The 27,174-nt window shown below is 44.1% G+C and overlaps 1 protein-coding gene across 15 annotated transcripts in view; it reads left to right on the forward strand.

Moving 5' to 3' along the window:
* The window catches only part of eya1 (EYA transcriptional coactivator and phosphatase 1), a 219,110-nt gene that overhangs the window by 169,878 nt on the left and 22,058 nt on the right, over positions 1–27,174 (forward strand). For all 15 annotated transcript variants that reach the window (XR_011960742.1, XM_072571413.1, XM_072571418.1 and 12 more), the window contains one exon: positions 23,808–23,866. Coding sequence is in view for 14 of the 15 variants with exons in the window: in XM_072571413.1 (XP_072427514.1) it covers positions 23,808–23,866 (59 nt within the window). In the remaining variant the exon portion in view is untranslated. The remainder of the gene's footprint in view (positions 1–23,807; positions 23,867–27,174) is intronic.

Below are 27,174 nucleotides of genomic sequence, written 5' to 3' on the forward strand. Positions count from 1 at the left end.
TTTTGGTCAATGGAAACCTCATGGATGGTGATAGTGGGGGATTCAGTGATAGTAATACCACTGAGTGTCAAAGGGCAGTGGTTACCTAGTCTCTTCTTTGGAGATGGCCATTGCCTGGCAATCCTGTAGTGTGAATGTCATTTGCCATTGGTCTGCCCAAGATGCATTTTGACAAGATCTTGTTATGTTTTAATGTGGACTGAGGCATCACAAATGGTGCTGAACATGGTGCAATCATCAGCAAACATCCCCACTTCTGACCTTATGACGGAGGGAAGGTCATTGATGAAGTAGATGAAGATGGTTGAGCCTAGGACATCACCCTGAGGTAGTCCTGTTTGGTCACATCACCAGGCTGACACCTCATTTTTAGGTATGCCTGCTGCTGTTCCTGGCATGCTCTCCTGCACTCTCCATTGAACCAGGGTTGATCCCCTGGCTTGATGGCAATGGTTGAGTGAAGTATATGCCGGGCCATGTAGTTACAGATTGTGCTGGACTACAGTTCTGCTGCTGCTGGTGGCCTTAGCATGACATGATTGCCCAGTCTTGAGTTGCTAGATATATTTGAATCTGTCCATTTAGCCCAGTGATATTGACACACAATACGATGGAGGGTATTCTAAATGTGAAAGTGGGACTATGTCTCCACAAGGACTGTGCGGTGGTCACTCTTACAGATACTGTCATGGACAGATGTATCTGCAGCCAGCAGATTGGTGAGGATGGGGTTTGTATGTTTTTCCCTCTTGTTGGCTCCCCCACCAGCTGTTGCAGACCCAGTCTAGCAGGATCCGACCAGCTCAATCAGGAGTACTGCTGTCAAGCCACACTTGGTGGTGGACATTGAAATCCCACACCCAGAGGATATTTTTCACCCTTGCCACCCTCACTGCTTCCTTCAGTGTTGTTCAACATGGAGGATTACTGATTCTTCATCTGAGGGAGGATGGTACATGGTAATCAACAGGAGATTTCCTTACCCATGTTTAACTTGAAGCCATAGACTTCAAAGGGTTTCAGAGTCAATGTTGAGGGCTCCTAGGGCAGCACCCTCCCAACTGTACACCACTGTGCCACGATCCTGGATGGGTCTAACCTGCTAATGGGACAGATCATATCTGGCAATGGTGATGGTAGTATCTGGGACATTGTTTGGCTAGTCTGTGAGACAACTCCCCAATTTTAACAATAGCCCTCCACTGTTAGGAAGGAAGACATTGCAGGGTCAACAGGGCTGATTTCGCCAGGCCTAGCTTGGCGCTGCAGTGATTGTAATGAGGGTAGTCAGCTGGACCTCATGAAATATGAGTGCCCTGATTGGGGCTGTTTAATCTGGTCCAATCGGGGAGCCCTGGCTGACGTTAAAAGGTTGTCTGTCAGGATACTGACACTCTGGTGCTTGGCTCTGTATGAGGCCATACTAAAGTCAAGGAATGTTCATTTTTAAATAAAAGATGACTTGGTGATGGGATACCAGTCTGTGTAGAGTTATTTCAGCTACCTCTGATTTTATTTCTTTGTTGAGACTTTGTAACCATTGATTTAACCGAGGTGCTTGCTCAGCCATTTCAGAGGGCAGTAGAGAATCAACTACATTACTGTGGCTCTGGAGTCACATGTTGACCAGACCAGGTGAGGATGACAGATTTCCTTCTCTGAAGAACATTAACAAATTCACTAAATGTTTATTCACAGGAGGTATGATCCATTAATATAGTTTGGAAAAGTTATTGGAAGCCTTCTGATTGGCAAGCCGTTGGGAAGTAAAAGATTTCTGGTGTGAAATTCGGCAACAAATTGATTGTTTGATATGTGCATCTGAAATTAATTTTGTACCATTACAGTCAAAGTCGTTATACTACCATTAAATAAATTCAACCTGGAATGGTCCTGCTTATCACCAAGTTTGCTTACCATGATGATACACTCATCTTTACTCCTGTTCAACATCCCTATTCCTGGTTTTGTGAACACCAATTTTCCCACTATCCATAAATATTACTCTTTTGCAAAACCCATCCACTGTAATCATCTGATATGGTCTAAAGCAATACCTGAGCTCTAATGGAGTGAGGAAACAAATGATGGATATATTAATTAAGAGTTAACTGGGTGTGAATTGCTAGTATAAATAATATCAGTGGGTGTTAGTTTTATTGAGTGTGGTGAACTGGAATAAAACCCTCACTTAAAGTGTGGACTTGAACTCTGTTGATTAAAAACATTTATCTTCTCGTGTACAATATCCACCAGGGTTAGTCCTACACACAACCTGTCCAAACCTACCCTTCCAGAGGTCAGTTGGCTCACTTTCTCCAATGTGTTGAAATCAAAATATTTCTCATCATCTTCAAACCTTTGCATGACTTCAGCCAGCCTTTCTGCTTTATGTGCACTGCTGCACAATTCAGTCCTCTGATTCCACCCTTTCACGCATCTTCTGCTCTGTATCTTTTGCTACCTTACCCTGCTTACAAACACATTCCTCCAAATATCTGTTCATCTCTACTTGTTTTCATCATTTATTTTGGTCACCTCTCAGTCTGAACGTAATCCTTTACCCCTGCAATGATAGTTTGTACAAAGTATAGCAGACTGCAACATTGGGGTGTTCTTGCTGGGGCAGATTGAAGTCACACACTGGACTGATGCAGGCACAAAAACCGAAATTGATGGAAAAACTCAAAGTTTAGAGAGAAGTCAGAGTTAATCTTTAGGGTCCAGTGACCCTTCTTCAGAACTGGAACCCGATTCTGTTTTTCTGCTCTGTTTTTGTTTCAGATTTCCAAGATTCTTTGTGACTTTTTTTCAAAATTTCTTTTACAAATACATCATGCTTCCCTTTTGCTACCAGCAACAGTAGAGGCAGGCTGCTAACTTTGCAACCCTGTTATCTCACTGAGCTTTTGAGCTTCCTCTGTCATTGCAGCAGTGATATCATTGGCAGAAGGACTGGGGATTACACTGTCCACAATAGAAGCACATTGAAAGGAGCCTTCTCTCATTAGCAGTGATGCACTATGGGAAAAGTAAAGTCGCCATCGTCCTACGACTGGGCCTCAGGTGAGGGGAGAGATTGAGGAGGGGTCACAATAAGGTAACCTCAGCCAGTGCAGGAATTGAGCCCATGCTGTTGGCAGCAGAAGCCATCCACCTAACCACATGAGCTGACCAAACCCCTGGGGTCTTAAAGGGGCAAGTTTAAAGCCTGTATGTAAGGATACCTGATGCTGTATTCTGGTGTAAACAGCCCTTTTCAACGATAGAACCAGTGCATGAAGCCATCTCAGCTGAGCACAAATACCATTATTACTGGAGTAGCTATTTTTAAAAAACTGGTTCTATCTTTACCTTTAGGTCCAGTCAATCATGAATTAGCTGTTAAAATCTGAAAGGAAATGAATAATTTAGACAAAATCCCATCGAATAATATAGTCATTTCAATTACAATTCTGCAATATCCCAATTTTTATAACTTGGCTTTTATTTTAAAGGCTCTGAATCTGTGATTACCAAACACTTGAAGCCACCACCAGCCCGATTGCACCTTGACAAATTCATTTTTAATTGCAAACTGACTGTACGTTTCCATGAATACATCAACTTTGATGTTTCCTAAGTATGATATTTACTTGTGGTAGTTGACTGAGGCTTTACTATTGTTTTTGTTGAATGGATATTTGTTTAAGCCTATGACAAAATTGGTTCCATTGAGAGAGTTGGGAACTTCACTGTGCAAAACAGACTTTATATTTTCATGTGTTGTCTGAGGTCACTAGCTGTGCAGAATGAAAGATGATAATGTACAGTTTTACTCGTAATTAATCATTTCTCACTCAAAGTAACTCAGTTTAGCACTAAGGAAAGAGAAAGGGACTCCATGCAAAGTTATGTACAAATGTTTCTCATATTCTTGTAGCTTTAGTGTGATAGAACTACATTGAAAATGAACATTGCAAATTTTTTTTAACACTAAGAAATATGTACAATGAACAAAACAGTAAACTAATGTCAATTTTCAAAACGTAAGAATAATTAAATTGTAGGCACATATAATAAGTTTTTTTTAATTCATTTGTGGGATGTGGATGTCACTGGCTGTTCAGTATTTATTGCCTGACCCTTAGTTGCCCCTTGCGAAGGTGGGGTGAGCTGCCTTCTTGAACGACTGCAGTCCGCCTGCTGTGGGTTGACCCACCATACCATTAGGGAGACAATTCCAAATGACTGTGAAGGAACGGTAATATGTTTCCAAGTCAGAATGGTGAGTGGCTCAGAGGGGAACTAGTAGATGGTGATGTTTCCAAATATTTGCTGCTTTTGTCCTTCTCGATGGAATTGGTCATGGGTTTGGAAGGTGCTGTCTGAGTATCTTTGGTGAATTTATGCAGTACATCTTGTAGATAGTACAAAAAAAATCTTGTGAAAGTTTGCGAAAATTACGAAAATTGTACTTCACCTAAGTAATCAAATGCAGGTTCGTTCATACTTTTAAAACAAATAACGATGCACCATTTCCTTTCTCTTCTTAAAAAAATTGCCTGTTTTTCAGTCTGTTAGGAAAGATGCATGATAACAAATGTTCCTATTTGTACCAACTGTTATAATTTCTTTCTCCACACTCCACTCCTGCAGCTCAATGCACATTCCTATCCTATTTTGGACATGTTCCTTGCAAAAATGCTTCGTTACTATTTATAATAAATAGTCTCATAACATATTTTACAAAACTTCTGTCATTGGTTCTCTTTAAGTGTAGCTTCATCCTTTCAGAGCAAAACTCTTTCTGATGTAGCAAATTCCTGGTGAAAAAAAAACAGGTGAGATTGAAATGTCAAAGTGTCATTAACCTGACATGTTCCTTTCTCAGGGGAGAAAGTGAGGACTGCAGATGCTGGAGATCAGAGCTGAAAATGTGTTGCTGGAAAAGCGCAGCAGGTCAGGCAGCATCCAAGGAGCAGGAGAATCAACGTTTCGGGCATCAGCCTTTCCTGAAGAAACGTCGATTCTCCTGTTCCTTGGATGCTGCCTGACCTGCTGCGCTTTTCCAGCAACACATTTTCAGCCATGTTCCTTTCTCAGATGAGTAATGCTGTACCTGTTTAAGTAGTCATTTCTCCTAAGGCATTGCAGCTAACTTAGTTGGTTCAGTCCAGTTAGTCAGGTCAAATGGTATATTGGACCACTATATAAACAAAACAAATACTCCTGGATACAAGGGAGGTCCCACAAAATTGGAAAGTGGTAAAAGTGACACCCTTCTTCAAGAAAGGTCTAAAGACCATCCTAGTGACTACAAGCAATTTTAGCATCTATAGTGGGAAAGGTTATAGGAACGAAAATCAGAGAAGTCAGAGTTAATGTTTCAGGTCAAGTGACCCTTCTGCAGGAATGTTAACGTTAACGTTAACCGAAACGTTAACTCTGATTTCTCTTCACAGATACTGCCAAACCTGCTGAGATTTTCCAGCAATTTCTATAACTTACACAATCCGCAGATCTTTCAAATTTATAAAAGTATAGAAACAATGAATATTCTGAGACAAACTTAACAAGTCATAAAGTCATAGAGACATACGGCACGGAAACAGACCCTTCAGTCCAACCCGTCCATGCCGACCAGACATCCAAACCCAATCTAGTCCCACCTGCCAGCATCCAGCCCATATCCCTCCGAACTCTTCCTATTCATATACCCATCCAAATGCCTCTTAAATGTTGCAATTGTACCAGCCTCCACCACTTCCTCTGGCAGCTCACTCCATACACATACCACCCTCTGCGTGAAAAAGTTGCCCCTAGGTCTCTTTTATACCTTTCCCCTCTCACCCTAAACCTATGCCCTCTAGTTCTGGACTCCCCCACCCCAGGGGAAAAGACTTTGACTGTTTACCCTATCCATGCACCTCATAATTTTGTAAACCTCTATAAGGTCACCCCTCAGCCTCCGATGCTCCAGGGAAAACAGCCCCAGCCTGTATAGAGGAACCAGCAGATTTGTAAAAGGTCATGATGCTTGACTCATCCGAACGTTTTGATGAACTAACAGAGGAGATTGGCGAAGAGGATGTTGTATATGTCTGTAAATGTTTTAATAAATGTTTTTCCCAAAGTATCACATAAAAGCCTCATTGATGAGATTAAGGTTCAAGAAGTAGATGGTTAAGTGTCGAAGTGAATTGTTTAAAAAAAGCATGTGAATGGTAACTAGCAAGCTGCACTAAAAGGCTAGCTTTTAATCTAGATGGGAAATGGCAGTAGTTTACCCCAGGGGTCAGTCTGGGACCACTGCTTCTCTTAGTATATGTAAATGACTTGGATGATGCAATGCAGAATAGAATTTCAAAATTTGGCAATGATACCAAATCTAGCAAATAGCAAGAGTGATATGACTGGTTTGTAATGTGGTATAGGTGTGCTCGTGGAGTGGACAGGCAAGGATTGATCCAGAGTTTGGGAGGAGATGCGTTTTGACAAGAAAAATTAGGGAGAAGCAATATTTTGATTCAGAAACAGCTTCTTCCCCTCTGTTGTTTGACATTTAAATGGACCTTTTTAATGTTTGGGTTAATCTCTTTGTCTGTACTTTCTTGGAATCTGTAACATTGTATGCTGCACTCTGCTCTATTCCCCTGATGTATTGTACAATTTGTCTGTAAAGCAAGTACACGTGACAGAAATAAATCATGGACAAAGCAAGCTCAAACAGCAATTGAGGGAGATGGGAGAGAAATTGAGAAAGATGCAATTTCACGTCTAAGGAAGGGGAAATCTTTGGAGGAAGTTTGGTTGGTGTTTTAGGGAAAGGGAGGGAAGTGGGAGTGGCAGCTGATTAGGATGTTCCCAATCTAATTGATAAATCCCATTGATCTCTCCTGCAGAAGGCAGAGGAAATGAGTTTAAAAAGGAGATCTTCAGTAAAGAAGCTGTGGGCTTTTTACATTCATAGAGTCATCAAGATATACAGCACGGAAACAGACCCTTGGGTCCAACCCAGCCACACTGACCAGATATCCCAACCCAATCTAGTCAGACTTGCCAGCACCCGGCCCATATCCCTCCAAACCCTTCCTATCCATATACCCATCGAGCAGTTTTTACAAACTGTAGCAGGATCCAAAACATCCTGCCATCAACCAGGCAGATGGGGATGTTAGTGACCGTACCATCATGCCCCTTCACATTTGTATCCACTGCACTTGTGGATGCAGAGTGATGGGTATGCACGGGATAATGGCCAGGCTGACCGAGAATAACTATCAATAAAACTTGTCCAACTGTTCTTCTTTGCAAATTATGTTAGTGCTTCTATGACTCTGCTATGCTTCTTGATCCTCATATGTTTCATTATAGGGCACCATCCAGAAACATGTGGAACTGTTTCTGTGGCTGCACTATAACTCCTACAGTTCTTATTGTTTAGAGGCCTCCCATAGCATAAAGGCTTCAACATAGATGTCATCATTGATGGTTGGAGAGTGTGATTGACAAGATTGGTAGCTGCAGAAATGTCCAAGTGGATGGACAACCAATGGCTAGAAAGTGCACCATAAAATGTCCACACCATTATCCTATGTGCAGGTTAGGTGAATTGGCCATGCTAAATTGCCTGTAGTGTTAGGTGAAGGGGTAAATGTAGGGGAATGGGTCTGGGTGGATTGCTCTTCGGCGGGTCGGTGTGGACTTGTTGGGCCGAAGGGCCTGTTTCCACACTGTAAGTAATCTAAACTAAAAAAGACAGAAGATCAGTGTTTTGCAAGCAAACCATTATGTTTCTCGTCATGCCATGTGGGCTGTCTGTACGAGCGCTCACTATAAGTTAGATTTGCTGCCAAGGTAGGGATGTTATGTGGATGTTTCATTTTATTGTTCTGATTCAGTTATCTGCTCTGCAAAAATATTGCCCCACATGCAATAAGAGATTGTATGTGTGACAGCAATAATGCGGAACTCTCTCTCCCAGATCTTCACCTCCGACAGTTACCCAGAAAGGCTGTGGTGCACATAGGATAATGGTGTGGACATTTTATGGTGCAAAGTCTGAAGTGAGCAGCTCCTGCACCTTGAGTTGGCTATGGGACTTTGGAAGGTGCTTGCTACTTCGGCAACAAAGGTAAATCGATCCTGGCCACAAAACATTGCTTGTGCCTCACAGCCAATAGTAGGATTAATCCATGATGTTGTGATCAAGAGCACTTGTGGCCAGGTTATTAGGTGACAACGTAGTTCAGTGCATGACATCCACGTTTTGTGATAACAGGTGCCTTTTACCAGAACTGGGTAAGTGTCTACTTTATGGTACTGGCCTTTGAAGAGCCTCACGTCACATGAACGTGGTCCCCACCACTCACACACACAATGAAACATTTACTCAGCCCACTCCAGATGTGATGGCCACCATTTGCATCTCTATTGCACAGTGCATTGAGTACAGGAGTTGGGAGGTCATGTTGCGGCTGTACATGACATTGGTTAGGCCACTGTTGGAATATTGTGTGCAATTCTAGTCTCCTTCCTATTGGAAGGATGTTGTGAAACTTAAAAGGGTCCAGAAAAGATTTACAAGGATGTTGCCAGGGTTGGAGGATTTGAGCTGGAGGGAGAGGCTGAATTGGCTGGGGCTGTTTTCCCTGGAGCGTCGGAGGCTGAGGGATGACCTTATAGAAGTTTATAAAATCATGGGGGGCATGGATAGGATAAATAGACAAAGTCTTTTCCCTGGGGTGAGGGAGTCCAGAACTAGAGGGCATAGGTTTAGGGTGAGAGGGAAAAATTTTAAAAGAGGCCTAAGGGGCAACTTTTTCCTGCAGAGGGTGGTGTATGTATGGAATGAGCTGCCAAAGGAAGTGGTGGAGGTTGGTACAAAGACAACATTTAAAAGGCATCTGGATGGGTACATGATTAGGAGGGTTTTAGAGGGATATGGGCCAAGTGCTGACAAATGGGACTAGATGAGGTTGGGATATCTGGTCAGCATTGACATGTTGGACCAAAGGATCTGTTTCCATGCTGTACATCTCTATGACCAGATGATTTGCAGTTTGGAGCGGGATGGAGGGAAACAGTGACCACACCTGACAGAGTGAGTCACAGACACAGCCTCTCAGTCTAGCTGATGCTCCAAATCTTCAAATTCTTCTCTTTGTTGCCTCCTTGACAACCTCATTGACTTTCATCTTGCCATGTTCCCACCCAACCCATTTCTTTAGCTGTTTATTTCCACACTTTATCCCCGAGCACCAGGAATAAAGCCACTACAACATGTCCGCTTTGTGACTAAAACCACTACAACACGTCCGCCCCGTGACTAAAACCACAACAACATGATCGCTCGTGTGACTAAAGCCACAACAACATGTCCATCCCTGTGACTGACCACAGCTGCCAATAGGACAAGCTACTTGGCTTTGTGTCTACTCTAAAAGGCCAGGCCAGATGCCAACCCTCCCTGAGGGCATTGTGAGTCTCCCTGGGACTGCAGAGGTTCAAGAAGGCAGCTCACCACCATCTTCTCAAGGGCAACTAGGGACGGGGAATAAAGGATGACCCAGCCAGCAATGCATGAGGGTGAATTAAAAGAAAATTCAGAAGTACTGTGAGTCGGATCTGGCCAAAGGGACAGAGTGCAGAAAGGTACAGAAAGGCAGATACGTACAAGATGGTGAGTGAGTAGTGAGTGAGGAGGCCCAAGATGTACCCAGTCAAAGCCATGAGTTGGTGCCTGCCCCTGAGCACAAAGTGTTCAGCATTGCCAGGTAAGGGGCCAGGCTCCTCCAAAGTACATAACTGATTTGCAGGATTGCATCATAAGTGGGTACAAGACGTGCAGTGAGACTACAGTTGGTACTTCTCCAATGCCAACCACCATGGACAGAGGGCACTGCTGCCTCCTTCCCTTGGACCTTGTCCTGAAATGCTGGCAACCAGTGTACAAATGGTGAACTGGCATCGTCTGGTGTCTGACCTTCATGTCAGACATTCTTCCTGTCTAGTTTCTCTCCAATACATGGAGAATGGGAAATTGCTTATCAGTGAGGTGGGGTTAGATATTAACAACACACGGGTATATTCAACCAGGCCTCTGGCCGCCAACTAATAGGACACTCGACTTGCTTTTTGAACCATAGTTGCAGAATCTGACGATCTTGATGCCAAGAGTCTCCTTTTTGCCAATCTTTTCCCAACGGACATGCCAGTAACCGTGTTTTTAAGGGAGTGGGACGATCCAGTTTCACAGTCTGATGTTGGAGGCCGAGTTAAGTATAAAATGAGGCAGGCTGGCTGTACCCTTTCAATAAGTTTTTAGATATTGTCCACTGTGTTCTGTTGGATGTGATACTGCAATATAAAACTGTTAAAGTCATTATAGCCTTACTAAACTAGAGGGCTGCCCTTTCTTTAGAGAGGCTACTGATGGGTGGGGATTTAACCAAAGGGTCAGGTGAGGGGTGGGAGACAGAGAAGGAAAGTCTCCATGGTAACCTCAGCCAGTGTGTGAGTTGGCAGCCCTTTGTGTTACAAACCAGCTGTCCAGCCAACTTATCTAACTGAACACTTTATAGAATGACATCTGATTACTATAAATTCGTACTATATTGGCCTTTTCACTCCCGAGAACCCATCATAACATTTATGCATCATCAAGATGGCGGTGGAGTAGGGCTCCTGTCCTGGGGCTTGTCTGTTCCGGCTGGTTTATTTTTTTCTCTCTTTTCTTGTTTTTATTTTATACTTCCTTCCTTTTCCTGCCACTGACGGCGTCAAGGAACCCCAGCACAGACCGGAGCATGCCCAGCCTGAACTGGAATGGACCCAGCATGAACTGGAATGGAGAAAGTGAGGACTGCAGATGCCAGAGATCAGAGCTGAAAATGTGTTGCTGGAAAAGTGCAGCAGGTCAGGCAGCATCCAAGGAGCAGGAGAATTGCCGTTTCGGGCATGAGCCCTTCTTCAGGAAAGAGGGCCTTTCCTGAAGAAGAGCTCATGCCCGGAACATTGATTCCGGTGAACTGGAGCGGGCCCAGTGTGAACTGGAGCGGGCCCAGTATGAGCTGGAGCGGGCCCAGTGTGAACTGGAGCGGGCCCAGTGCGAACTGGAGCGGGCCCAGTGCGAACTGGAGCGGGCCCAGTGCGAACTGGAGCGGGCCCAGTGCGAACTGGAGCGGGCCCAGTGCGAACTGGAGCGGGCCCAGTGCGAACTGGAGCGGGCCCAGTGCGAACTGAAGTGAGCCCAGCACGAACCGAAGCAGGCCCAATGCAGACCGGAATGGGCCCAGCACGAACTGGAGCAAGCCCAGTGCAAACTGGAGTGGGTCCAGCACCGACTGGAATGGGCCCAGTGCTGACAGGAATGGACCCAGCATGAACTGAAGCAGGCCCAGTGCGGACCCAGTGTAGTCTGGAGTGGGCCTAGTGTGGACCAGAATGGACCAGCGCAGTCTGGAGTGGGCCCAGGGTGGACTGGAGTGGGCCCAGCACAGACTGGAGTGGCGCTGGTGAGGTAGCCTCTACTTACTTTTCTGGGATGACTCAGCCCCTGGCATTGGAATTGGTGGAGGTAATGTCGGCCAGGGAGACCTGGCGGTGAATGAAGGCACCTGGAAGTCAGTGACTTATTTGTTGGTTGGGCCCAGCACTGGTGGCAGGGAAGTGGTGGCAGAAGGGTGTCATGGTGACATCAATGAGGTAGGCTCAGCGGCGAGAGATGTGACTGTGATGTTGGTGAGTCTGGTGAGATGGGAAGGAGAATCGGTGAGGCGGCTGAGGATGGTGACTGAAACATTGGTTGGGAACGGTGTGGACGGCAGTGAGTTGGTGGAGGAGGGATTGTTGATGAGTTGGCTGAGGACCATCTTCCAGCTATATTTTTCTATTTATTCTTATTCTTAAAGCTATTCAAAATGGCACCGGTGGAAAAGCTTTTTGCATATTTTACTGTTTTTCTCACTAAATACACACGACAATAAAACGATCATTCATTTATGTATGATAAAGAAGAGGTCTGATTGGCCTGCAGTGAGTTCTCAGTTCCTTTTTCAGGAAAGGAACTGAGGTTAGTTTTGGAACCCAATAAGAAAGAATGAACGCTAATTTGTGTGAATACCCTTATCCCCAGGACATTTCAAAGAGCTTTACAACCAGGAATTGCTTTTGGGCTGCATTCATTGCTGTTATGTAAACAACCACAACAGCCAATTTGCTCACAAAACAGGAAATTAAAGGAATGACCCGGCTAATAGATTTTGAGGTAGAAATGTCAGTGCAGACCCTGGAAGGACTCCCTGTTCTTTGTCAAATAAATCAACAAGACCTTGTTGCATCTATCCAAGTGGACAAACGTTTTGGTTTAAATTCTCATCGAAAAAGATTTGGAGATGCCGGTGTTGGACTGGGGTGTACAAAGTTAAAAATCACACAACACCAGGTTATAGTCCAACAGGTTTAATTGGAAACACTAGTTTTCGGAGCGACGCTCCTTCACACCACCATGAGCAGTTACTGCAGATCCACTGTGTTATACAGAAGCGATAGTCAAGAACCTCTGCTCAGAACCTGGAATGGAAAGTAGAACGCAGATGTTTTTTGACCAAAGCCCAAAGGACAAGCCTTCATTGATGTAGCAAATTTGACTGGCAGATTCAAAAGCGGTTAACAATTTTTGAGGTGTTGATGTTTTAGTGCAGGTGAGCATCCTAGCTAATTTGAACACATCAAAGTTAGATGATAATATTTTAATTTAGCAGGGTTCATGCAGGAACCAATATTGGCTGCCAGAATCCCAGTCCTTTTTTTAACATGTTGCCAATGTATTTCTCACATTCTTTTAGACTGTAGACTAAAGCAAAGGCATCCTCCAAATATTGTACATAAAAAAATTTAATTTTCATCAAAACAGTTGAATATGTGACTAAAACACCAAATTTTTCTCTTTCTGTCATCCCTCTCCTCACTACCACTGCAGTCAAAACAAACACACACACACCCACACACACACACACTCTCTCGCTCTCGCTCTCGCTCTCTCGCTCTCTCTCGCTCTCTCTCGCTCTCTCTCGCTCGCTCTCGCTCTCTCGCGGTCTCTCTCTCTCTCGCTCTCTCGCTGTCTCTCTCTCGCTCTCTCTCTCACTCTCTCGCTCTCTCTCTCACTCTCGCTCTCTCGCTCTCTCGCTCTCTCGCTCTCTCTCTCTCTCTCTCTCGCGGTCTCTCTCTCTCTCTCTCTCACTCACTATACGGAAGGTCGCTGTGGACTCAATGCAATAAATGGCCTGCATCCACACTGTAGGGATTCTTAGAGTAAAGGGAAGACCTTTCAGAATGGAGATGAGGAGAAACTTCTTCAGTCAGAGAGTGGGGAATCTATGGAATTCATTGCCACAGAAGGCTTTGGAGGCCAGGTCATTGAGAAACTGAGATAGATAGGTTCTTGACTATCAAGGTTATGGGGGGAAAGTGGGAGAATGGGATTGGAAAACTTATCAGCCATGATCGAATGGCAGAGCACACTCGATGGGCTGAATGACCTAATTGTGCTCCTCTATGTCTTATGTTCTTACGATTCAAGGTCCATTCAGAAGTCTGACAATAATGGGGAAGAAGGGATAGTATGAATGGGAAGTGAGCTAGCAATGGGGAGGACGGTTACAGATGGGTAATTACAGAGTGAAGCTTAGAAACTAACAAGGTGGTCATGACACAAAAAGGCCATGCTTGGAGGGTGGGCCAGAGGACTGAGGGCTAGCTATGCCTTTGGATGTAATTGTACAATGGTGTTCATATGATACAGTGGTAGTGTCCCTATCTCTGAGCCAGGAGGCCTGGCTTCAAATCCCACCTCCTTCAGTGGTGTGTAATAACATCTCTGAACAGATTGATTAGAAATTATCTATGATTGGATAAATGGAGCATTTGGAATGGAAGTTGGAATTCAAGTGGTGAGAGGGCTTCTCTTATTATGATTCAGAGATCTAAAACACCAGCAACCATGCATTTAGATTAAATGATCTGTTGACAAATTAAACCTTTTGAATGAAGGGGTGAGACAAAAGAAATGCACTAGCTACAATTTTTATGTATAAGGGATTCAGTTCAGTAACTCCTAAGAAGCTTGTAAGAAAACAGTTAGACAATAAAGGAAATGAAATGACATTACAGACTAAAAGAAATAACTGCGGATGCTAAAGATCAAACAGAAACTTCTGGAAAAACGTAGCTAGTCTGGCTAGAGAAACCAGAGTTAACTTTTCGAATCCAGTGAAGTTTGAAAGAAGAGTCGCTGGACTTGAAAAGTTAACTCTGTTTTCTCTCTGCAGATGCTACCAAACCTGCTGAGTTTCTCCCGTAGCATAGATAGAAATTTGTTTGTCAGGCAGGAATCAGAGGGTTACGAGATCAGAAAGCAGTTGAAACAGGTGTGCTGAGGTGTCCAGTTTAGCTTTTGTTTGAGACAGATGATTTGAACCTGAGCATCGGGATTGCAATGTAAAAGGTTCTGACAGTACAGGTACAGAAGGTTTAACTCTCTGCAAGGAAGACTGTGAAAGATGTCAGAAAGTCATCAACAGCATAGTGGAATGCACAGACAGGTGTAAGATGCAATTTCATGTAACGAAGTACGAGATAATACATTTTGGCAAGAAATACGAAGACTGAGACTATACATTAAAGTGAGAGGTGCTGTAGGCTTTGCATATATGGCAAGGTCTGTTAGATTTGTAATTCATAGATTTATGAAGGCCATTCGGCCTATCATGTCTGTACCTATTCCCAAAACAGGTACACAGTAATCCCATTCTCCAGCGCCATCCCCATAACCCTCTACATTTATCACCTTCAAGTACATGTCAAGTTCCTGTTTGAAGCCTCCTTCCCCACTGTCCCAGGCAGTGCATTCCAAATCCTAACAACTCTGAGTAAAGAAGTTTCTCCTCATCTCACTCCTTGTTCTCTTGCTGACAGTCTTGAAATTGGGACCCCCTGGTTACTGACACACCAACCAGTGGAAACAGAATATCCTTTACTCTGTCAAAACTGTTCATAGTTTTTGTTATTCTCCAAAAGTGCAACTTATAGTAAAGTTGTTTCAAAAGTATTTTTAAATATTTTAAGCTATTGTGAAAAATGCCAAGATCATGTAAGGTTTAGTCTTAGAACATACAGTTGCATGATGAAGATGTGTGAAACATTGACAAAATTACAATCCCATTTTTAAAAGGTCTCTTACCGCGCTGGTGCAGGATCAACTATAATTAAAAGATTGGACATTGCTTCAAAATAAACCTGTTGGACTATAACTTGATGTTGTGTGATTTTTAACTACAATTAAAAGAGATTGGGCATACTGAAACTAATACCACAGAACAAAAACCAACAAAAGGTCTAAGAGCAAAGGCTTTTTTTTAAAACAATGAAGGATTTTGTTTGTGAATATGGAAAGACTATTTCCTCTGGTTGGAGAACTGGTATACAAAATTCATCGATTTAAGATTGTCACATTGACAGTGAGGAAGTCAGAGGTTTTTTTAGATTCGATTCCCTACAGTGTGGAAACAGGCCCTTCGGCCCAACAAGTCCACACCGACCCTCCGAAGAGCAACCCACCCAATCCCATTCCCCTACATTTACCCCTGATGAATCCACCTAACACTACGGGCAATTTAGCGTGGCCAATTCACCTGACCTGCACATCTTTGGACTGTGAGAGGAAACCGGAGCACCCAGAGGAAACCCACGCAGACACGGGGAGAACGTGCAAACTCCAAGAGTTGTAGGAGCATGGGCTGCTTTGTCTGATTGGAATTTGAAGGGAAAACGTCAAACAGTGGAAGTGGAAGATGATAACAACTGTGGGTTAGTTTTTTTTATTGAGTGTCGAAGCAGAACATATGGATGGGCCAAATAGTTTCCTCCTATGTTGTACAATTCTCCACTTTCAGTAAAATTAAGATGTGTTTTTCTTGCAACTGAGATAACATAGATCCCTCAAGGCGTAACTTCTATTCCACCTGATTGTAAAGGCAATTAAACATTCTAAGCAATGGACAAAGAAACAGTAATTATACCCTGTAACCACACCATGTGCAATCATTGATCATTAAAGCTACCATATTCAATCACTCCCACAAGTAAACAAATTTTCAGCTGTTGAATGTTTTACCTTAAGTAAGAAGAGTGACAATTGGTGTCAGATAATTATGGAAAGCTTGTGTTCTGAACAATGCTTCAAACAGTTGCTCCAATTTAATGCTGACAATCTAAACAATTCATTAAAAGAAAACAAACACAGGATGTTGAGGAAGAATAGTGATAATAGATTCATTAACCGGCAATTAGTTGCTAATTGGGTGCTGGAGTTCCACTAAAGAGCTTCTGGTGAAGTTTTTGTTTGTCTGTAATAATGTTAACTCTATAATTTGAGGCTTTGCTTTTGTTTATGTATACAAGCACACCTATCCTGATTAAAAGGATTATAACCCAGTTTGATGGTTTGGGAGCAACTAAACTGTCTCCCCCTCCCCAGCCATGGCCTTGGGGTGAAGATTTTTTCTTTCTGTCCGTTTTTTTTCCTGCAATTCATTGGTTTCTCAAATGTTGCGCCATTTGGTCAGCTGTCCCCGTGACAAATTGTCAAAACTGTCATCCATGAGAGGTCTCGAAACAGATTAAACAAACAGTTTTAAAACATTCCGAACTGTGCCTTCAATCGGTGACTTATGTCTTAAAACGTAAATTCACAGCCCTCCTGTGAGGCCACATAGACTTTCTTTCCCTCTTATCTGAAGTTGTTGACCTGTAAGAAGGAGGAGAAGGTTACAAGGTCAAAGTCTTTTCCTCCTTGGCCCTCACTGCTTGCTGGGAGAGGTTTGATTGCAGAATAGATGTATTTGAGCAGAGGTTCAGGGTCAGGGTTTTAATTCTGTTAAGGAACAGCTGGTTTCAGTTTCTCTGCACTCCTCTTCTTCCCCCACTCACCCTGACCCACAAATCCAGGAAGGTTAAAAAAAAAATCTGGAAAAGCAAAGTCAAAAGAAAATCTTCTGGATTAAACATATTATTTGCTTACTAGAGAGGTTTGCAAAATGTTCAACCGAGGTAACATTTTTCATGGTCAAGGAAAGAATTCAGTCTAACATTGTGAGATACACCACAACTTCTGATATTTTTCTGTCTCTCCTCTGTCATAGAAAACCATATAAAATGCCAGCCCTGTAATGGGCCCCTCATTATAACACACATTTTGTACGATTCCCAAACACAACGTTGTAGAGGGAATCTAGCATGCTTTATTAGCAGTGTCCTGTGTTAAACTCTTTCTGCTATTTACAATTTAACAAAACGAGGGCATCATACATCTCCAGCAAACCAGTTGCAGATTTTTTTTTCATCTATTGCCTTTTCAATGCAAGCCTGAGGCATTGGCGGTGTGTGGTACGACAGCAATCAGGGGTCATAATTTCACTGGCAGTTTGCATCAAGTTCAATTTTTCCAGCATTCAGTATCCAACAACAGTAAGTCTGTGTTTTGTTACTCTGAAAATTGACTGAAATAACCTAGTTGCGTATAATATTCAAATCATCATGTGAAACGGGGTTTTATTTTAAATTGTTCTATTTTTAAATTTTAGGGGGACAGGATTTTAAGATATCATCATGTGAGCAGAACTGAAACAACAGTTCAAACTTACCTACAAATTTAAGTTTGAGCTGAAAAAGTAACTGATAAAGAGTAGCTTTTCAACTTTCTTTCTTTCAGTTCTGAATTATTTCTTACTTAATCATTTAAAGATGATTTTTTTTAAAGTTTGAAATGTTTGCTGTATTTAAGTCTGGAAGCAAGTTCCTTTCAAACATGTCAACAAATCAGAATAAAATCTGATAAACAAGAACATTAATGAAAATTCAGAACCTGTGCAAGAAAATAATGAAATAAAGGCTGAATTGTGAATCTTTTTTTTAAGGTAAGTCCATGTTGCGCCCAGTTCTTTTGGAGGATTTACTGTCTCAAAGCCTAACGAGTTATTTTACTCAGTCTTACTAAACGTGCCACATTAATTGGCAACCTTGCTCCTATGGCATCACCCATGTCCAAGTTCCACACTGTTGTCCCACATGTCCTACCCAGAACACCTCGCTGCTCTGCAGATGTCCACCTAAAGCCGAGCAGTCCTTGTGCTGCTGCCATCTTCACAATACCACAGTACACCAAGCTGAGCACAGGCATTCTACAGCAGCCCTGCTCATGGAGGACAGAGTATTGAGTACAGGAGTTGGGAGGTCATGTTGTGGCTGTACAGGACATTGGTTAGGCCACTGTTGGAATATTGCATGCAATTCTGGTCTCCTTCCTATCGGAAAGATGTTGTGAAACTTGAAAGGGTTCAGAAAAGATTTACAAGGATGTTGCCAGGGTTGGAGGATTTGAGCTATAGGGAGAGGCTGAACAGGCTGGGGCTGTTTTCCCTGGAGCATCGGAGGCTGAGGGGTGACCTTATAGAGGGTTACAAAATTATGAGGGGCATGGATAGGGTAAATAGGCAAAGTCTTTTCCCTGGGGCGGGGGAGTCCAGAACTAGAGGGTATAAGTTTAGGGTGAGAGGTGAAAGATATAAAAGAGACCTAAGGGGCAACATTTTCACACAGAGGGTGGTACATGTGTGGAATGAGCTGCCAGAGGATGTGGTGGAGGCTGGTACAATTGCAACATTTAAAAGGCATTTGGATGGGTATATGAATAGGAAGGGTTTGGAGGGATATGGGCCAGGTGCTGGCAGGTGGGGCTAGATTGGGTTGGGATATCTGGTCGGCATGGACGGATTGGACCGAAGGGTCTGTTTCCATGCTGTACAGCTCGAGGACTCTATGACAGGGAAAGAGCTGATCATTGACTTCAGGAAATAAGGAGGAGGCCCCCCCCCCCCCCAAATCTGCATCAACGGAGCTGAGATGGAGAGGGTCGAGAGCGGCAAATTCCTGGGAGTGACGATAACCAACAATCTGTCCTGGACCCACCCATGTTGATGCACTGTTCAAGGAAACACAACAACGCCTCTTCTTTTTTCAATTTTCAAATCGAATGTTGATCTTGCTTTTTTATACACCTTCTTTACAGCTGCTACTCTGCATTCCTTGCTCTATACCCTATGAATCTCTGTGTCTTTGTATGTTATGATGTTCTATACTGCATGCAGACCAAAACTTTTCACTGTGCTTAGGTACATGTGCCAGTAATAAATCAAATCCATCCAAAGGTGTGTTCACAGGATGGCACTGCGATTCACTGGCATGAACCTGGGGTTCCTGATGAAAGGGCTGGTGCACAGAAAGGCCACTGTCTTTGTCTTCCATGTGGACTGAGAATGGAGGCTGTGTAACCAAATCTTACCAGTCTGGTCACTGCCAAAGGTGTGGAGGAACAACCAGCAATGCAGAAAGGAGGTCAGTGACCTTCTCCACTCTGCCAGGGTCAATGCCATGCTTATCTCTCTCTCTCCTGCCTCTCTCTCACACTATCTCTGCTACTGCACATACCTCCCACCAACGCATGTGCCGTTTCACTCTCTCACTATGATGCCTGTACCATCTTCCCCTGCTCGCTCCCCCCACTCCAGCCTCCCCACACTAAACTTGGATGCCCTCTGTACTACCTCTTCAGTCTCTTTGAGTATCTCAGCACCTTTCACCTGCGTGCACCAGCATTGCCAGCCACTACTCACTGTGACCAGCTTCATTTCCTCCTCCCTCTCCCCCAAATCTTATTCCAGGGGAAGTCAGCCCATAACAGGGCACGAGGAGATTGGAGAGGTACCCGGAATTAGGCTCCTTCCCCGCTACAAGGAGAGAATTGTGGCCCTTGCAGGAGAAAACTGAGAGACTGTGGGGCTGCTGAAACTTCCATATCCTGCAAATGAGGAAGTAGCACACTGTATGTTACTGCCACTGCCCCCTTAATGCCACTCTCACTCCCAGTCATTGGACACCACCTCTCATCAGTGGCTGTGATACCTTCTCTCCTTTTAGCCTTTCAGGTTTCACAAACCTACCCTCAACCTCCATGTTGAAGCCCCTTCAGAAGGCCCCCTATTGACCTCTGGGGTTGAGAGTATAGAGGCCTCAGAGGAAGGCAGCTTCCTGCATCTCCAGAACCTATCAACAGCCTCTGATTCTGGGACCTTGTTGGGCGGTGGTATGATAGAGTAAGAAAGTACACAACATGGTGAGCACTGCGGCCACTCTGTCACTCCCTTTCTGCTTCACCCCAATCCTTAGTTTCTGAGGACAGAGCTGACAGACTGACCCATTCCACCCCACCCCCCCACCAACTGCCATGACTAGACAGCCCCAGGCAAGAATTGTCTAGAGTACTGCCAGTACATCTCCCTCAGCAAACCTCCCCAAAGGCTGACTGCAACCCAATTTCTGGACTGCAGAAGCTGGGAAGCCCCCAATCCCCCCACCCCTGCAACTGGATGCCTGACTGTGGCCAGTCCTCTGGACTAGTCTGGGAGGTTGGCATTGATCTTCTGTGCTGGGACACTCTGACTGAAGGCTGCCTCCAAGGACTCATTCAAGGGCGACTGTGTTGGGGAGCTGGCAGGCCCCATGCTACACAATACAGTGTCTTTGGCGACACATGGAGCAGCTTTGGGATTGACATTGTGCACTTTGCCATTGCAGCACAGTACCTGACAGGCTGAGGACTGCTGAGTAGCAAGGTAGGTTGCCTGGTTATGTCTGTTCACTAATTGGCACAGCAGGTGGGCACTAAGAGAGCAAATGCCACTAGAGTGGGTAAGTATCCCTGAAATACAGCATAGTCCAGACTGTGAGCTGGGAGTCCACCCCAAGGACCCAACTGCAGCCTTTCACTGCAAGTTGCTACCATGCCCTGCCATGCAATCACATGGCAATGCAATGCCAGTGGAGTGGCAGGATAGTCATGGGTGCGGCTGGTGCCTATGAGTCATGCACCAGTCAGTTTGGCCATGGATAAGGTGGAGGTGGTTGGGAGTAGGCAGTGAGCTGTAACATTCTCAGTACCTGGTCGACATTTCCTGACATTGGACTTAGTTGGAGCATTTGGTCAGTGTGTGAATATTAATGAGGCAAGGTGTGGTCTTACCTGAGCATCCACCATGTGTTAATCTCCACCAGCTGGCATCCCACCACCGCCTGGCGAGAATCTTGCTGCACCACTTGTGCAAACCATAGAAGATGGAGCAAGATGATCTCCAAGACCAAATGGGTGTCCCCAAATCTTTATCAAATTCGGCCAAACATTTCACCACAGCTCAGGTCACTCAGACACCTTTTGATCCTACTCATAGAGTTTTACTTTTATTGTCTGACATCGAATACTGTGTGGGCAGAACTTTCCTCTCTCTATAATCAGGAAGGTAAAAGCATTTCTCTTCTAATTCACCCATGGGACCTGGGTGTTGCTGGCTGGGCCCAGCATTTATTCCCTGTCCTAGTTGTCCCCTTGAGAAGGTGGTGGTGAGCTGCCTTCTTGAACCGCTGCAGTCCATGTGCTGTGGGTTGACCCACAATGCCCCCCCACTTGAGGGAGAAAGTTCCAGGATTTTGACCCAGCGTCAGTGAAGAAAGGGTGATCCATTTCCAAGTCAGGATGGTGAGTGGCTTGGACAAGAACTTGAAGGTGGTGGTGTTCCCATGTATCTGCTGCCCCCAAGTTTCTACATGGAAGTGATCGTGAGTTTGGTAGTTGCTATTTAAGGTTCTTTGGCGAATTTCTGCAGTGCATCTTGTAGATAGTGTACATTTGGCCCAAACCACAAACACTCATTTGTAGCTACCTAAAGGTGATCCAGGATTTTGTTTTCTGCAGATTAGTTTCAGTACACTCCAGGCTTGCTTTCTTCAGCTTGAGGTGATCGAAAACAAAACTGCCTGCATTCTAAATGACATCAAATCCAATCCACCCTGTGCTCAGGGACATTAGTGCCTAGTGAACCGATGCCATGATTTTGAAATTCCACACTGCGTTTCATAACCTGTCTGGCTTCATTCCGCTGTCATCTTTTGAAGTCTACATCTCCTCAGAAGTTCTGAGTTTCTGCAAGTCTGGCCTTTTGAAGATCCCCGATTTGAATCTTCCCACCATTGGCATCTGTGCAATGGCAAGACCATAGGGGCTGGATTGGTCTCCCTATACCTTTTCGCCTCTACACTTCTGTATCCTCCTTGAAGCTAATCCTTAAAAAGGGAGGTGGTGATATTGTGGCAATGTCACTGCACTGGGAATCCAGCACTCCAGGTCAGCATTTTCAAATCCCATCACAGCAGATGGTAGAATTTTAATTCAGTAAAGAACTGGCCTAAAGGTAATATGTAGCCGTTGTTGATTGTCGTTTTTTAAAAAAAAGAGACCCATCTGATTCACAGTTGCCCTATGGGGAAGGAAATCTGCCATCTTTACCTGGTCTGGCCTACATGTAATTCCAGACCCACAACAATGTGGTTGACTGTTAACTGCTAACCCAACCCCAGGCAATGAAGAGAGGGTGAAAATGCTGACCTAGCCAGCGATGCTGCCATCCTGAGAATGAACAGAATGTGCTGTGTCGCCCCCTCCGTGGGACTGTGCGTACTGGTGATGTAACAACACATTTACTGCTGGATTCAGAGGTCAGCACAGCACCTGGAGAAATCAGAGGAAATATGCCTTTGAATATCTGCTTACGGTGCTTGTGGGGAGTTGGTTAGTTCAGTTATCTGGATGGCTGGTTTGTAATGGAGAGTGATACCATGACCATGAGTTCAGTTCCTGTACTAGCTGAGGTTACTGTGACAGGCTTGCCTTTGCAATTTCTTCCCCTCACCTGTACAGTGACCCTCAGGTTAAACCACAGCCAATTCCTTTCTTCTTTCTCTCTCACTTTCCTTTTCTTTTTCTTTCTTTTTTCTTCCATTCTCTCTTTCCTTCCTTCCTTCCTTCCTTCCTTCCTTCCTTCCTTCCTTTCCTTCCTTTCCCTCTCTCTCTCTCTCTCTCTCTCTCTCTCTCTCTCTCTCTCTCTCTCTCTCTCTCTCTCTCTCTCTCTCTCTCTCTCTCTCCCTTTCCCTCTCCCTCTCCCTTTCTTCCCTTGCCTTTCTTCCCTTCCCTTCCTTTCTTTCTCCCTTTCTCCCTGTCTTTAACAGGAGAGCAGCCCTGTGGTCTGGTAAGACTATGGTATTTCTTTTTCTATTTTTTGGTGCTCAGTATCAAATTCTGTTTGATAATTCTCCTATCTTGGAAAGTTTTACTACACTGAGGGTTCGTCAACAAAATGAATACTTACTTTTGTCATCCTTAAAGAAGTAGCAGATAGATTTACATATCATGTTTCTTTCCTTAAAATTTTCTTTCAAATTTGCAAAAGCAGATGTTAATATTAGAATATTACTGAATATCAAAAACTGGTTTCATTAATTTTGACATCATTCTCCAAACCAAATGATTCTTCAGTGTATTTTTTTTCAACAAGTCAATGGAAACAGTAATTTTGCAAAGCTATCAGCTATTTGTTAATCCTAATTAATCCAGTATAGATTATTTAATGCTCTCTTTTAAACATGATTCAGCTATAGCTATGGTTTATTCAAATACTGCATAAGCATGAAGAGAAAAAGGTAAATATTTTCATTTGAATTTTACAGCAATGTTTTAATAAAACAAAGTTAAAATACTTGAACAGAGGTTTGGCAATTTGTACAAGTTCCCTGTTTGTCCCCATTATTTTCAGAACCTTTTCAGATAGAATAATTTTAGCCTATATTTAAATTACCTAACCAACATCTTGAATCCTTTACAGGAATGTGATCAGGTTCATATCGATGATGTATCATCAGACGATAATGGGCAGGATTTGAGGTATGTTTATCACAAAATGGAAGTTCTGACAAAGGGTCACTGGACCCGAAAAGTTAACTTTGATTTCTCTGCACAGGTGCTGCCAGACCTGCTGAGCTTTTCCAGCAATTTCTGTTGTTTCTGATTTCCAGCATCCGCAGTTCCTTCGGTTTTTGTTGAGTAGAATTTACAGGCTGGGCTTTCGCATTTCGAGTTGAAGTATTTCATCGACTGAGAGTCATGGCAGCTAGTCTGCCAAAGCATGGAGCAGATTTGTTCACTCAATCTTCTGCTGTTCACCTCATCTGGGCTCCATGGCACTTTTCTCAGGGAATCACATGGAATCTTCAGGCATTCCCACCACTAGCAGAGGCTAAGGAAGGCAATGGCCTAATGCTATTATCACTCGACTATTAATCCAGAAGCTAAGCTAATATCCCGGGGAACTGGCTTCAAATCCTGCTATGGCAGATTGTGGAATTTGGATTCAATTAAAAATGATGACCACAAACCATTGTCAGGAAAAATCCATCTGGCTCACTAATATCCTTCAGGGAAGGAAACTGCCACCCTTTCCTATTCTGGCCTACGTGTGACTCCAGACCCACAACAATGTGGTTGACTCTTAGCTCTCCTCTGGGTAATTAGAGATTGGCAACAAACATTGGCCTAACCAGCCCTCATCCTGTGATTGAATTAAAAGTAAATGGTGCCACATTGAAAGCCCAGAAGCAAAGCACTTTAGATGCCCATACAGGCCAGGTTCCATGTGGCTTGGCTCGTGTAACCGAGGGCATGGCCCATGCTGGTACCCCAGTTCACCAACAGGAAGCCAGAGATACTACCAGATCGGTGATAGAAAGAAGGGGCTCCAGGAGGAGATGTAGATTAAGCTTGAGCTGGTTAAGTAGTTGGGGGCACAGTTTAAAAATAAGAAGGCCCCAGATGAGAAGGAAGTATTGTGCATTTTTGCAATTCTCTGGCATAGGACTGTAGAGGTGCAGTTCTGAGGATGTTTAAGGTAAAGATGAATGGATTTCTGATAACCCTGTACACCATTGGTAGTGGGGATGGGGTAGGTAAAAGGCATTGTAGTGCTCAACCTGTCATGTTTGTATTGGATGGTGGGGCAGGCACGGTGGCTGAATGACCTACCCCTGTTCCTGTGTTGCTATGTTCCTCCTGATTGCTGCAGAGTCCATACCACCAGAACCAAGATGGCAACCCCGTGAGTCACACAGCAGTACAGCGAATGACCTTCCGCACTGTCCAAGGGTACAGTGGTGAAGCTAGTTGTTTGTCACGAGTTCCTTTTTCTCATTGTTTTGCTGAATGAACAGAGTAGATAGACTGAAGCTGTTTCCGCTTCTAAAAGAAACAAGGGCAAGAGGACATAGATTTAAAGTGACGCACAAATGAAATAAGTGAGCTCTGCTGAGGAATCATCTAGTCTCGAAAATTTACCTTGCTCTCTTTCCACGGATGCCACCTGACCTGCTGTGATCTTCAGCACTTGTTGTTTTCAGTGAATGAGGAAGAGTTTTTCCCTCCAGTGAGTGGTTAGAGTATAGAATGCCTTGCCTTGAAATGTGGTGGAGAGAGGTTCAATCGAAGCATTCAGGAGGGTATTGCATGGCTAGTAATGGTATACAAGGATAGGGGGAAAAGACAGGAGAGTGGCACTGGATAATAGGGGCCGAATAGTGTCCATCTGTGCTGTAACAGTTCAGTAGTTCGTTCAAGTGCTACCATCCCTGCTACTTCACCCTTTCAGGACCAGCACTTGTTTAAGTACTGCCACTGCACAGACAAATTGCCAGGGCTAATGGACCAGAGTACTCACTGTTACATGGAACATCTCCATGGTACCTGGACTTCAGGTGACAAGTTACGAGGAGAGACTATACACATTAGGCCTATTTTCTCAAGAATTGAGAAGGTTAAGGTGTGATCTGATGGGAGTCATTGAGTCATACAGTGTAGCAACAGGCCCTTTGGCCCACCCTGTCATTGCCAACACAGCAAACCCATTTACCTGCACGTGGTCCATAGCCTACTATGCCCTGGCATTTTAATTGCTCATCTTGGCTTCGTAAATATTGCAAGAGTATCTGCCTCCATTACCTCTCAGGCAGCACTTTTCATATTTCTACCCCCTCTGGGTGAAAGATTTTTTTTCTCCGACCTCCTCTAAAGCACTCGCTGTTCATCTTAAATGTACGCCCTCTGGTCTTTGACACGTCTGCCCTGGGGACACGATTCTCACCATCTACTCTGTCAATGCCTCTCATATTTTTGTATACCTCACAATCAGGTTTCCCTTGCTGTGCTCCAGGGAAAGCAATCCCAGACTATCCGGTCTCTCCTCATATCTCCAACTTCCCATCCCTGGCAACACCCTCGCCACTGTAATCACCCTCAAGATATGAGCAGGAAAAGACAGGGTAGATAAAGATAAACTAATCCCATTGGTTGGGGATTCAAGAGCTAGGGGCATTGTCTGAGAATTAGGGCAGACTGTTCAGGAGAGATGTTAGGAAGCACTTTTACACACACAGGGTGGTAGATGTTTGGAACCCTCTTCCCAAATGGCATTGGATGCTGGTTGTTAATTAATTGGTTGTTAATTGTTGTTAATTTGAAATATGAGGAAGACTGAGAGGGCCAAGGTGTGTGTATGGGCTTGAGGGGAGGGTGTGAAGGGATATTGGTGGAATGCTCCATATTTCACAGGAAATGAAAATCCGCATGTTAGCTGGAGAAGTTCAGTTGTTCACTTCGGGACCTGGAGACCTCAACATCCAACCAGGACTTCAGAGCCCTAGTCCAGGATTCCCTTCAGCCTAATCTACAGGTTCAATTGGCAGTTAAGAAACCAACTGCAGTGTTCACATTCTTTTCAAGAGGGCTAGAATACAAGGACAGGGATGTACTGCTGAAGCTGTATAAGGCTACGGATAGACCACATCAGTGTGAGCAGTTTTGGGCCCTGTATCTAAGGAAGGATGTGCTAGTGTTAGAGGCAATCCAAAGGAGATTTACAAGAATGATCCTGGGGATGAAGGGCTTGTCATATGAGGAATGGCTGACTCTGGATCTGTAATTGATGGAGTTTAGAAGGATGAGGGGGAAATTTGATTGAAACTTACAGATTACTGAGAGGTCTGGATTGACTGGGCATGGAGAGGATGTTTCCACTAGTAGGAGAGAATAGGACCCAAGGGCACAGCCTCACAGTGAAGGGATGACCCTTTAGAACTGAGATGTCTAACATTAAGGACACTCATACCTGTAAATTCGATTGTCTGCACTTAACCTGCAGGACCACC

This window comes from Chiloscyllium punctatum, chromosome 5, assembly GCF_047496795.1.
Source record: "Chiloscyllium punctatum isolate Juve2018m chromosome 5, sChiPun1.3, whole genome shotgun sequence".
NCBI classification, from domain to species: domain Eukaryota; kingdom Metazoa; phylum Chordata; class Chondrichthyes; order Orectolobiformes; family Hemiscylliidae; genus Chiloscyllium; species Chiloscyllium punctatum.